The sequence below is a fragment of the Dendropsophus ebraccatus genome, chromosome 6, assembly GCF_027789765.1.
Source record: "Dendropsophus ebraccatus isolate aDenEbr1 chromosome 6, aDenEbr1.pat, whole genome shotgun sequence".
NCBI lineage: Eukaryota > Metazoa > Chordata > Amphibia > Anura > Hylidae > Dendropsophus > Dendropsophus ebraccatus.
The window spans coordinates 152006462-152020969 of NC_091459.1; the positions used below are offsets into that span (position 1 = coordinate 152006462).

Sequence of the window (14508 nt, forward strand, 5' to 3'; positions counted from 1 at the left end):
ATTGCGAAAGACCTGAAAACATTCACTCATTTCCATGGAACGATAATCGTTACTTATGATCGTATTTGCGATATTTTTTTCTTCGCTATTTCTTCGCTATTGCAATCGTATCTGCTGCGAACGACCAAACGACGATTTATTTAATGCGAACGATTTACAAACGAGCAACGATAAAAATAGGTCCAGGTCTTATAAAGCGATCAACGATTTCTCGTTCGGTCGTTAATCGTTAACTGCATTTCAACCGAACAATTATCGTTTAGATCCGAACGATTTAACGATAATCTGAACGATAATCGTCCGGTGGAATAGGGCCCTAAGGTTGGCTGTCATCCTGTCAGGTCAGAGGTCAGGTCACAGTCTGGATGACAGGTGGCTGCCGTCCCATCGGGCTACAGTCTGGCTGGCGGGTGGCTGCCGTCCCATCGGGTTACAGTCTGGCTGACGGGTGGCTGCCGTCCCATCGGGTTACAGTCTGGCTGACGGGTGGCTGCCGTCAGCAGGGACAACTAAGGAGGAAACACACAGCCGGGACAACTAAGGGGGAAACACACAGCCGGGACAACTAAGGAGGAAACCCCCAGCCAGGACAACTAAGGAGAAGACCCACAGCCGGGACAACTAAGAAGGAAACACACAGCCGGGACAACTAAGGAGGAAACACACAGCCGGGACAACAAAGGAGGAAGCCCCCAGCCGGGACAACTAAGGAGGAAACCCCCAGCCGGGACAACTAAGGGGGAAACACACAGCCGGGACAACTAAGGAGGAAACCCCCAGCCAGGACAACTAAGGAGGAGACCCACAGCCGGGACAACAAAGGAGGAAGCCCCCAGCCGGGACAACTAAGGAGGAGACACACAGCCGGGACAACTAAGGAGGAAACACACAGCCAGGACAACTAAGGAGGAAACACACAGCCGGGACAGCTAAGGAGGAAACCCCCAGCCGGGACAACTAAGGAGGAGACCCCCAGCCGGGACAACTAAGGAGGAGACGCCCAGCCGGGACAACTAAGGAGGAAACCCACAGCCGGGACAACTAAGGAGGAAACACACAGCCGGGACAACTAAGGAGGAGACCCACAGCCGGGACAACTAAGGAGGAGACCCACAGCCGGGACAACTAAGGAGGAGACGCCCAGCCGGGACAACTAAGGAGGAGACGGCCGGCGGGGACAACTAAGGAGGAGACACACAGCCGGGACAACTAAGGAGGAAACCCCCAGCCAGGACAACTAAGGAGGAAACCCCCAGCCAGACAACTAAGGAAAAGACCCAGAGCCGGGACAACTAAGGAGGAGACACACAGCCGAGACAACTAAGGAGGAGACCCCCAGCCGGGACAACTAAGGAGGAGACCCCCAGCCGGGACAACTAAGGAGGAGACCCCCAGCCGGGACAACTAAGGAGGAGACCCCCAGCCGGGACAACTAAGGAGGAAACCCCCAGCCGGGACAACTAAGGAGGAAACCCCCAGCCAGACAACTAAGGAAAAGACCCAGAGCCGGGACAACTAAGGAGGAGACACACAGCCGAGACAACTAAGGAGGAGACCCCCAGCCGGGACAACTAAGGAGGAGACCCCCAGCCGGGACAACTAAGGAGGAGACCCCCAGCCGGGACAACTAAGGAGGAGACCCCCAGCCGGGACAACTAAGGAGGAAACCCCCAGCCGGGACAACTAAGGAGGAAACCCCCAGCCGGGACAACTAAGGAGGGGACCCACAGACGGGATAACTGAGGAGGAGACCCACAGCCGGGACAACTAAGGAGGAGACCCACAGCCGGGACAACTAAGGAGGAGACCCCCAGCCGGGACAACTAAGGAGGAAACACACAGCCGGGACAACTAAGGAGGAGACACACGGCAGGGACAACTAAGGAGGAGACCCACAGCTGGGACAACTAAAGAGGAGACCCACAGCCGGGACAACTAAGGAGGAAACCCCCAGCCGGGACAACTAAGAAAGAAACCCCCAGCCGGGACAACTAAGGCGGAAACCCCCAGCCGGGACAACTAAGGAGGAGACCCCCAGCCGGGACAACTAAGGAGGAGACCCCCAGCCGGGACAACTAAGGAGGAAACACACAGCCGGGACAACTAAGGAGGAAACCCACAGCCGGAACAACTAAGGAGGAGACCCACAGCCGGGACAACTAAGGAGGGAACACACAGCCGGGACAACTAAGGAGGAAACCCCCAGCCGGAACAACTAAGGAGGAGACCCACAGCCGGGACAACTAAGGAGGAGACCCCCAGCCGGGACAACTAAGGAGGAAACACACAGCCGGGACAACTAAGGAGGGAACACACAGCCGGGACAACTAAGGAGGAAACCCCCAGCCGGAACAACTAAGGAGGAGACCCCCAGCCGGGACAACTAAGGAGGAGACCCCCAGCCGGGACAACTAAGGAGGAAACCCCCAGCCGGGACAACTAAGGAGGAAACCCCCAGGCGGGACAACAAAGGAGGAAACCCCCAGCCGGGACAACTAAGGAGGAAACCCCCAGCCGGGACAACTAAGGAGGAAAAACACAACCGGGACAACTAAGGAGGAGACACACAGCCGGGACAACTAAGGAGGAGACCCACAGCCGGGACAACTAAGGAGGAAGCCCCCAGCCGGGACAACTAAGGAGGAGACCCCCAGCCGGGACAACTAAGGAGGAAACCCCCAGCCGGGACAACTAAGGAGAAAACCCCCAGCCGGGACAACTAAGAAAGAAACCCCCAGCCGGGACAACTAAGGAGGAGACCCCCAGCCGGGACAACTAAGGAGGAAACCAACAGCCGAGACAACTAAGGAGGAGACCCCCAGCCGGGACAACTAAGGAGGAAACCCCCAGCCGGGACAACTAAGGAGGAAACCCCCAGCCGGGACAACTAAGGAGGAAACCCCCAGCCGGGACAACTAAGGAGGAAACACACAGCCGGGACAACCAAGGAGGAAACCCCCAGCCGGGACAACTAAGGAGGAAACCCCCAGCCGGGACAACTAAGGAGGAAACACAGCCGGGACAACTAAGGAGGAAACCCCCAGCCGGGACAACTAAGGAGGAAACCCCCAGCCGGGACAACTAAGGAGGAGACCCCCAGCCGGGACAACTAAGGAGGAAACCCCCAGCCGGGACAACTAAGGAGGAGACACACAGCCGGGACAACTAAGGAGGAAACCCCCAGCCGGGACAACTAAGGAGGAGACCCCCAGCCGGGACAACTAAGGAGGAAACCCCCAGCCGGGACAACTAAGGAGGAAACCCCCAGCCGGGACAACTAAGGAGGAAACCCACAGCCGGGACAACTAAGGAGGAAACCCCCAGCCGGGACAACTAAGGAGGAAACCCCCAGCCGGGACAACTAAGGAGGAAACCCACAGCTGGGACAACTAAGGAGGAAACCCCCAGCCGGGACAACTAAGGAGGAGACCCCCAGCCGGGACAACTAAGGAGGAAACCCCCAGCCGGGACAACTAAGGAGGAGACCCCCAGCCGGGACAACTAAGGAGGAAACCCCCAGCCGGGACAACTAAGGAGGAGACACACAGCCGGGACAACTAAGGAGGAAACCCCCAGCCGGGACAACTAAGGAGGAGACCCCCAGCCGGGACAACTAAGGAGGAGACACACAGCCAGGACAACTAAGGAGGAAACACAGCCGGGACAACTAAGGAGGAAACCCCCAGCCGGGACAACTAAGGAGGAAACCCCCAGCCGGGACAACTAAGGAGGAGACCCCCAGCCGGGACAACTAAGGAGGAAACCCCCAGCCGGGACAACTAAGGAGGAGACACACAGCCGGGACAACTAAGGAGGAAACCCCCAGCCGGGACAACTAAGGAGGAGACCCCCAGCCGGGACAACTAAGGAGGAGACACACAGCCGGGACAACTAAGAAGGAAACCCCCAGCCGGGACAACTAAGGAGGAAACCCCCAGCCGGGACAACTAAGGAGGAAACACACAGCCGGGACAACTAAGGAGGAGACACACAGCCGGGACAACTAAGGAGGAGACACACAGCCGGGACAACTAAGGAGGAAACCCACAGCCGGGACAACTAAGGAGGAAACCCACAGCCGGGACAACTGAGGAGGAAACCCCCAGCCGGGACAACTAAGGAGGAAACCCACAGCCGGGACAACTAAGGAGGAAACCCCCAGCCGGGACAACTAAGGAGGAAACCCACAGCCGGGACAACTAAGGAGCTGTTCAGTAAGAAGCATCTAATGGTCCCAGAGTGGCTGCCTGTTTCCACACCTGAGCCCAATAGAAAATCTTTGGAGAGAGTTGTAACTCAATGTAGCCCCCAGTGACAGCCCAGAAACCTGGAAGCTGTGAGATAATGTGTATGGAGGAGGGGGGCACAATCCTGCTGCAGGGTCTGCAAACCTGGTCAGGACCCCCAGGAAACGTCCGACCTCTGTAACTGCAACCACACTGCACCAGATAGGAACTTCTCTCCTTCTGTTGTATCACATCCTTATATCATGGAATAAAATGGTGAATATTTATAAATCCTACAGTGTGATTATCCGGAATGTTCTATGGATCCTGTCTCTCACAGGTGACGTTACCGACCAGAAATATGACCCCCCCCCCCCCCCCCCCCATTCTGTGCAGGTGGTCGGCAGTGGATCTGATACTTATCCCTGCTGTGTGTGTGTATGTATATAAATGTATGTATGTATGTGTATATAATTATATATATATATATATATATATATTAATTAGGGCTGGGCAATCATTCAAATTAATTCGATTAATTTGCCCAGAATGTTGAAATCGATTAGATTTTTTGTAAAAAACGTAAATTCGATTTTCACCAAAAAATCATTTCTGGCTGCGCGGTGTCAGGTACATGGGCATGCCAGAGATGGGCGATGCGGGCATGCCAGAGTGGGGGGGAGGGGCAAGTGGGCAAGCCGTAGAGGGGTGGTGGGGCGCGACACAGGCAAGCTGGAGAGGGGTGGGTGGGGGCAAGATGCTGGATGGGCAGGCTGGAGAGAGGCGGGGCGGTGCCGGCGGCCTCCAGACGCTTAACATCGCCGCGCTGACCTTCCCCTTCCACTGAGCGTGCTGAGGGACTGCTACACCCCTCGTCTATAGCTGTACTACAACTACCACACCCCTCGTCTATACCTGTACTACAACTACCGCACCCCTCATCTACAGCTATACTACAACTACCGCACCCCTCATCTACAGCTATACTACAACTACCGCACCCCTCATCTACAGCTGTACTACAACTACCGCACCCCTCGCCTATATCTGTACTACAACTACCGCACCCCTCGCCTATACCTGTACTACAACTACCGCACCCCTCGCCTATACCTGTACTACAACTACCGCACCCCTCGTCTATAGCTGTACTACAACTACCGCACCCCTCGTCTATACCTGTACTACTACAACTACTGCACCCCTCATCTATACCTGTACTACAACTACCGCACCCCTCGTCTATAGCTGTACTACAACTACCGCACCCCTCATCTATACCTGTACTACAACTACTGCACCCCTCGCCTATACCTGTACTACAACTACCGCACCCCTCGCCTATACCTGTACTACAACTACCGCACCCCTCGTCTATAGCTGTACTACAACTACCGCACCCCTCGTCTATACCTGTACTACAACTACTGCACCCCTCATCTATACCTGTACTACAACTACTGCACCCCTCATCTATACCTGTACTACAACTACTGCACCCCTCATCTATACCTGTACTACTACAACTACCGCACCCCTCGCCTATACCTGTACTACTACAACTACTGCACCTCTCGCCTATACCTGTACTACAACTACTGCACCCCTCGTCTATACCTGTACTACTACAACTACACCCCTCATCTATACCTGTACTACTACTACTGCACCCCTCGTCTATATCTGTACTACAACTACCGCACCCCTCATCTACAGCTATACTACAACTACCGCACCCCTCACCTATACCTGTACTACAACTACTGCACCCCTCGTCTATACCTGTACTACTACAACTACCACACCCCTCGTCTATACCTGTACTACTACAACTACTGCACCCCTCGTCTATACCTGTACTACTACAACTACCGCACCCCTCATCTATACCTGTACTACAACTACCGCACCCCTCGTCTATACCTGTACTACTACAACTACCGCACCCCTCGCCTATACCTGTACTACAACTACCGCACCCCTCGTCTATATCTGTACTACAACTACTGCACCCCTCATCTATACCTGTACTACTACAACTACCGCACCCCTCGCCTATACCTGTACTACAACTACCGCACCCCTCGTCTATACCTGTACTACAACTACTGCACCCCTCATCTATACCTGTACTACAACTACTGCACCCCTCATCTATACCTGTACTACTACAACTACCGCACCCCTCGCCTATACCTGTACTACTACAACTACTGCACCTCTCGCCTATACCTGTACTACAACTACTGCACCCCTCGTCTATACCTGTACTACTACAACTACACCCCTCATCTATACCTGTACTACTACTACTGCACCCCTCGTCTATATCTGTACTACAACTACCGCACCCCTCATCTACAGCTATACTACAACTACCGCACCCCTCACCTATACCTGTACTACAACTACTGCACCCCTCGTCTATACCTGTACTACTACAACTACCACACCCCTCGTCTATACCTGTACTACTACAACTACTGCACCCCTCATCTATACCTGTACTACTACAACTACTGCACCCCTCGTCTATACCTGTACTACTACAACTACTGCACCCCTCGACTATAGCTGTACTACAACTACTGCACCCCTCGTCTATACCTGTACTACAACTACCGCACCCCTCGTCTATACCTGTACTACTACAACTACTGCACCCCTCGTCTATACCTGTACTACTACAACTACCGCACCCCTCGTCTATACCTGTACTACTACAACTACTGCACCCCTCATCTATACCTGTACTACTACAACTACTGCACCCCTCGTCTATACCTGTACTACTACAACTACCGCACCCCTCGACTATATCTGTACTACAACTACCGCACCCCTCGTCTATACCTGTACTACTACAACTACTGCACCCCTCGACTATAGCTGTACTACAACTACTGCACCCCTCGTCTATACCTGTACTACAACTACTGCACCCCTCATCTATACCTGTACTACTACAACTACTGCACCCCTCGTCTATACCTGTACTACTACAACTACTGCACCCCTCGCCTATAGCTGTACTACAACTACCGCACCCCTCGCCTATACCTGTACTACTACAACTACCGCACCCCTCGTCTATACCTGTACTACAACTACCGCACCCCTCGTCTATACCTGTACTACAACTACCGCACCCCTCGCCTATAGCTGTACTACAACTACCGCACCCCTCATCTATACCTGTACTACAACTACTGCACCCCTCGTCTATACCTGTACTACAACTACTGCACCCCTCGTCTATAGCTGTACTACAACTACCGCACCCCTCGCCTATACCTGTACTACTACAACTACCGCACCCCTCGCCTATACTTGTACTACAACTACCGCACCCCTCGTCTATACCTGTACTACAACTACCGCACCCCTCGCCTATAGCTGTACTACAACTACCGCACCCCTCGTCTATACCTGTACTACAACTACTGCACCCCTCGTCTATACCTGTACTACAACTACTGCACCCCTCGTCTATACCTGTACTACAACTACCGCACCCCTCGTCTATACCTGTACTACAACTACTACACCCCTCATCTATACCTGTACTACTACTACTACACCCCTCATCTATACCTGTACTACTACAACTACCGCACCCCTCATCTATACCTGTACTACTACAACTACCGCACCCCTCGTCTATACCTGTACTACAACTACCGCACCCCTCGTCTATACCTGTACTACAACTACTACACCCCTCATCTATACCTGTACTACTACAACTACCGCACCCCTCGTCTATACCTGTACTACAACTACCGCACCCCTCGCCTATAGCTGTACTACAACTACTGCACCCCTCATCTATACCTGTACTACAACTACTGCACCCCTCGTCTATACCTGTACTACAACTACCGCACCCCTCGTCTATACCTGTACTACAACTACCGCACCCCTCGTCTATACCTGTACTACAACTACCGCACCCCTCGTCTATACCTGTACTACTACAACTACCGCACCCCTCGCCTATACCTGTACTACAACTACCGCACCCCTCGTCTATACCTGTACTACAACTACCGCACCCCTCGCCTATACCTGTACTACAACTACTGCACCCCTCGTCTATACCTGTACTACAACTACTGCACCCCTCGTCTATACCTGTACTACAGCTACTGCACCCCTCGTCTATACCTGTACTACAACTACCGCACCCCTCGTCTATACCTGTACTACAACTACCGCACCCCTCGTCTATACCTGTACTACTACAACTACCGCACCCCTCGTCTATACCTGTACTACAACTACCGCACCCCTCGTCTATACCTGTACTACAACTACCGCACCCCTCGTCTATACCTGTACTACTACAACTACCGCACCCCTCGTCTATACCTGTACTACAACTACCGCACCCCTCGTCTATACCTGTACTACAACTACCGCACCCCTCGTCTATACCTGTACTACTACAACTACCGCACCCCTCGTCTATACCTGTACTACAACTACCGCACCCCTCGTCTATACCTGTACTACTACAACTACCGCACCCCTCGTCTATACCTGTACTACAACTACCGCACCCCTCGCCTATACCTGTACTACTACAACTACTGCACCCCTCGTCTATACCTGTACTACAACTACTGCACCCCTCGTCTATACCTGTACTACAGCTACTGCACCCCTCGTCTATACCTGTACTACAACTACCGCACCCCTCGTCTATACCTGTACTACAACTACCGCACCCCTCGTCTATACCTGTACTACAACTACCGCACCCCTCGTCTATACCTGTACTACAACTACCGCACCCCTCGTCTATACCTGTACTACTACAACTACCGCACCCCTCGTCTATACCTGTACTACAACTACCGCACCCCTCGCCTATACCTGTACTACAACTACCGCACCCCTCGCCTATACTTGTACTACAACTACCGCACCCCTCGTCTATACCTGTACTACAACTACCGCACCCCTCGCCTATAGCTGTACTACAACTACCGCACCCCTCGTCTATACCTGTACTACAACTACCACACCCCTCATCTATACCGGTACTACAACTACTGCACCCCTCGTCTATAGCTGTACTACAACTACCGCACCCCTCGTCTATACCTGTACTACAACTACCGCACCCCTCGCCTATAGCTGTACTACAACTACCGCACCCCTCATCTATACCGGTACTACAACTACTGCACCCCTCGTCTATACCTGTACTACAACTACTGCACCCCTCGTCTATACCTGTACTACAACTACTGCACCCCTCGCCTATACCTGTACTACAACTACCGCACCCCTCATCTATACCTGTACTACAACTACTGCACCCCTCGCCTATACCTGTACTACAACTACCGCACCCCTCGTCTATACCTGTACTACAACTACCGCACCCCTCGTCTATACCTGTACTACAACTACCGCACCCCTCGTCTATACCTGTACTACAACTACCGCACCCCTCGTCTATACCTGTACTACAACTACCGCACCCCTCGCCTATACTTGTACTACAACTACCGCACCCCTCGTCTATACCTGTACTACAACTACCGCACCCCTCGCCTATAGCTGTACTACAACTACCGCACCCCTCGTCTATACCTGTACTACAACTACCGCACCCCTCGTCTATACCTGTACTAAAACACCCTACCTAGATGGAGGCACAAACAAGATCTCCTATACTATATGGGGGCACAGAGTTGCATGTATTTGGGAAAACTACTTATATGGGGCACAGGGGGGTTTCTGTTACACTGGGAAGCAATACAGTTATTGTCTGAAAGATCATTAGTATCAAATAGTTATCTGACGCTGCAGGGAGAAATATGGTCTGTCTGTTTAGCAAAAAAGGAAGGAAAAAAAATCGTCCAAATTTTTTTTTTTTTTTTAAATCGAGATTTTATTTTTTTCCCATATTATCCCGCCCTAATATATGTGTTTGTGCAAATATATATGTGTGTGTGTGTGTATATATATATAAGTATGTGTGTAAGTGTATCCCATGATATATACCTTCGATAAATTTCACCTAGAAGCCAAATATCGGGCAGTTTTTATGCATCGTGTGTATCATGTCCTCTGAGTGCACCAAGTGCGACACAACTGTCCGCCCTCCGAGTGCGGCATTCTCTACAAGACACCGGACACAGTAGATTAAATCATCTGCTCATTGACATGGTATGTGGGGACAGGGTGCGATGCTCTGCAGATGTCACCTGTCACCCTGGTTGGGGTGTAATGAAGCTCATCATGTGCTTCAGAGGATGAGATCTCGCCCTGCTCATCATTAGCCATGGTCTTGTACAGTCAGTAGTTCTTGAATCCATACCTAGTTCCCTTGCACGTTCAGGAAGCTGTCCAGATGTCAGAGGTTCTCATAACATTGTGGGGTCCGGAATGTTCTACTCCTTAGAATGGTCGTAGATTGGATGGGTTTGGTGTTCACTACAGCCCGAGCTGCTTTGTGACCATAGTCCCTATGATCTTCAGGTGGCTTCTATGACCGTCCAGGGCTCCTCCATATCTCTTATGACTGCCCCATGACCACAGTTACAATGAATGGTGTTCTGGTGCTTTCTATGACTGTACAGGGCTCCCAAATGTTTCCCATGACTGCCTTGTGACCACAGTTACCTTGAATGATCTACAGGTGTTGTCAATGACCATCTAGGGCTCCCCTATAACTCCTATGGCCTTCTAATGACCAGAGTCATTATGAATGGTCTTCAGGTGGCTTCTATGACTGTAGAGGACTCCCCCATGTCTCCTATTATAACACAAAACCTCACGGGTTTATAACTACGATGACCACAGATCATCCTCATGTGACTACAGTAGCTTTTCCATCCACTGTTCATACAACTCTTAGAGGGCACTCCTGTAGGCCGTAAGCTTTGTGGGGATGGTGTGTATTTAGGCTCCGGGTTTTCGGTTGCTGTGATGATTGTGGTGGGTATTGAGGATTTCCAATTATATGGTAGATAAAGTGGCCTTATTCTTCTAGATCTGTTGGTTGTGAGTTGTATCTTAGCAGTTCTGTTCCTTTCTCTAGTGGCTCCAGATACCATCAACAATCACGTGAAGACGTGTCGGGAGGAGCAGAAAAACCTGCATTTCTTTGCACCTGAATACGGAGGTAAATGCTTAATGGGCTCACACAGTCTTGTGATGATTGTGGAGTGTTGATAGGAAGGGTTTGGTTTTGGGTCTGTAGTGTGTAGATGGGACGGGATGGGTGTGAAGATTGGATGGGATGAGTTAGGTTTCTTGTTTGGGTCTGTGGTGTGTAGATTGGACGAGTTTGGTGTTGTGTGTGAGGTTTATTGATAGGACGTTTTAGGTGTTGAGTGTAAGCTGCATAGATGGGGTGGGTTTGGTGTGAGTTGTGTAGATGGGATAGGTTTGGTGTTGGGTATGTATAGATGCGATGGGTTTGGTGTTATGTGGGTGTTTAGATGGAATAGGTTTGGTGCTGGGTGTGGTGCGTAGATTGGATGGGTTTGGTGTTGGGGGGTGTAGATGGAATGGGTTGGGGGTGTGGTATGTAAATGGGAGGGGGTGTGGTGTGTAGATGGAATGGGTTTGGTGTTGAGTGTAAGGTGCGTAGATGGGAAAGGTTTAGTGTTGAATGTGTGTGGTGTGTGGATTGGACAGGTTTAATGTTGGGTGTGTGGTGTGTAGATGGGACAGGTTTAGTATTGTGTGAGGTTTGTAAATAGAACATGTTTGGTGTCATGTCTTTGGTGTTTAACCCCTAGACGACCCTGGACGTAGGGTTACGTCATGGAAGTCTGTCCCCAGACGACCCATGACGTAACCTTACGTCCTGGGTGTTTCTCCCGCTATGAAGCGTGCTCCGGAGCGGAGCGCGCTTCATAGCAGGTGGGGGCCGGCTGCAATCAGCAGCCGGGACCTCACCGGTAATGACACGCTGCAGCGATCGCGCGCGCGACCGCAGCGTTTAAGTGTAAGTGATCGGGACCCCCGCAGTATGACTGCGGGGGTCCCGATCGTTGAAACGGACTGCCGGAGGTCTCTTACCTGCCTCCATGCGGTCCGATCGGCGATCTGCTACACTGAGCCTGCACAGGCAGGCTCAATGAGCAGATCGCCGATAACACTGATCAATGCTAGGCCTATGGCATAGCATTCATCAGTGTAGAAATCAAAGTATTGTATGTACAAGTCCCCCAAAGGGACTTCAAAAGTGTAAAAAAAAAAAAAAGTTCAAAACACTATTACACTACCCCAAAGCCCCTCCCCCAATAAAAGTCTAAATCACCCCCCTTTCCCATTATATAAATAAAACATATAAAAATAAATAAATAGATAAACATATACCGTAGCGTGCGTAATTGTCCAATCTATTAAAATATAACAAGCGTCATTGTGATCTATGAACGGCGTACACGAAAAGAGGGGAAAAGTGCGCGGATTACCGATTTTATGTTACATTATATATTAAAAAAAATCAATAAAAAGTGATCAAAACGTCCGATCTTCACAAATATGGTATTAATAAAAACTAGAGATCATGGCGGAAAAAATGACACCCCATACAGCCCCGTAGGTGAAAAATAAAACCGTTATAAGCGTCACAATAGGCCCATTTTATTAATATTTAATTGCCAAAAAAAAGGATTTCATAAAAAAAAATATATATAACATTAGAGAATCTGTGTAACCTGCATATGGTTGTGTTCGTACTGACCTATAGAATAATGGTATCATGTCGCTGTTACCATATAGTGCATTACGTAGACACAGGAACCCCCCAAACGTTACCATATTGCATTCTTTTTTACGATTTCACCTATTTATATCTTCATAAATAATATATTTGGGGTTCCATCATACATAATATATTTGGGGTTCCATCATACATAATATATTTGGGGTTCCATCATACATAATATATTTGGGGTTCCATCATACATAATATATTTGGGGTTCCATCATACATAATATATTTGGGGTTCCATCATACATAATATATTTGGGGTTCCATCATACATAATATATTTGGGGTTCCATCATACATAATATATTTGGGGTTCCATCATACATAATATATTTGGGGTTCCATCATACATAATATATTTGGGGTTCCCTCATACATGATATATTTGGGGTTCCCTCATACATGATATATTTGGGGTTCCCTCATACATGATATATTTGGGGTTCCATCATACATAATATATTTGGGGTTCCATCATACATGATATATTTGGGGTTCCATCATACATGATATATTTGGGGTTCCATCATACATGATATATTTGGGGTTCCATCATACATGATATATTTGGGGTTCCATCATACATGATATATTTGGGGTTCCATCATACATAATATATTTGGGGTTCCATCATACATAATATATTTGGGGTTCCATCATACATAATATATTTGGGGTTCCATCATACATAATATATTTGGGGTTCCATCATACATGTTATGGTAAAATGAATGACACCATTACACAGTACAACTATTCCTGTAACAAATAATCACTTACATGACCTGTAGATAGAAAACTGAGAGTGCTGGAGCTCTTAGGGGAGGAGGGAAAAACGAAAACACTAAGATCAAAATTTGCGCTGTCCACTGGGTCATTTTGGGCCTGGTCCTCAAAGGGTTAAATGGGATGGGTTTGGTGTGTAGATGAGACTGGTTTGGTGTTGTGAGGTGCATTGATGGGACGGGTTTAGTGTTGGGTGTATAGATGGGATGGGTTTGGTGTTGGGTATGTGGTGTGTAGATGAACAGGTTTAGTGTTGGGTATGAGGAACGTAGATGGAATTCGTTTGGTTTTGGTTCTGTGATGTGTAGATGGGATGGGTTTGGTGTGAGGTGTGTTGATGGGATGGCTTTGGTGTTGGGTTTGTAGATGGGATAGAGAACTGGTCATAAAGCAAAGCCTGAGATTTCTCCTCTTTTCAAGTCCATTCCTGGCTTTGGCTTCAAATCTTTGGCAGATAATCTGTCAAATAATCTTTCTGTGTAAATGGACCCTTAGGCTCATTGATTTGGATGGGTTTGGTGTTGGATGTGATTTTTGTTGATTGGATGCGTTTGGTGCTAAGCTCATTGATTGGATGGGTTTGGTGTTGGGTGTTAAGCTCATTAATTGGATGGGTTTGGTGTTAGGCTCATTGATTGGATAGGTTTGGTGTGGGGTGTTAGGCTCATTGATTGGATGGGTTTGGTGTTGGGTGTTAGGCTCATTGATTGGATGGGTTTCGTGTTGGGTGTAAGGCTCATTGATTGGATA

The 14508-nt window shown here is 49.7% G+C and overlaps 1 protein-coding gene across 2 annotated transcripts in view; it reads left to right on the forward strand.

Annotated features, from left to right (window-relative positions):
• NRBP1 (nuclear receptor binding protein 1) overlaps positions 1 to 14508 on the forward strand; it is a 78171-nt gene that overhangs the window by 52962 nt on the left and 10701 nt on the right. For both annotated transcript variants that reach the window (XM_069973306.1, XM_069973307.1), the window contains one exon: positions 11284 to 11367. In XM_069973306.1, the coding sequence (XP_069829407.1) occupies positions 11284 to 11367 (84 nt within the window). The remainder of the gene's footprint in view (positions 1 to 11283; positions 11368 to 14508) is intronic.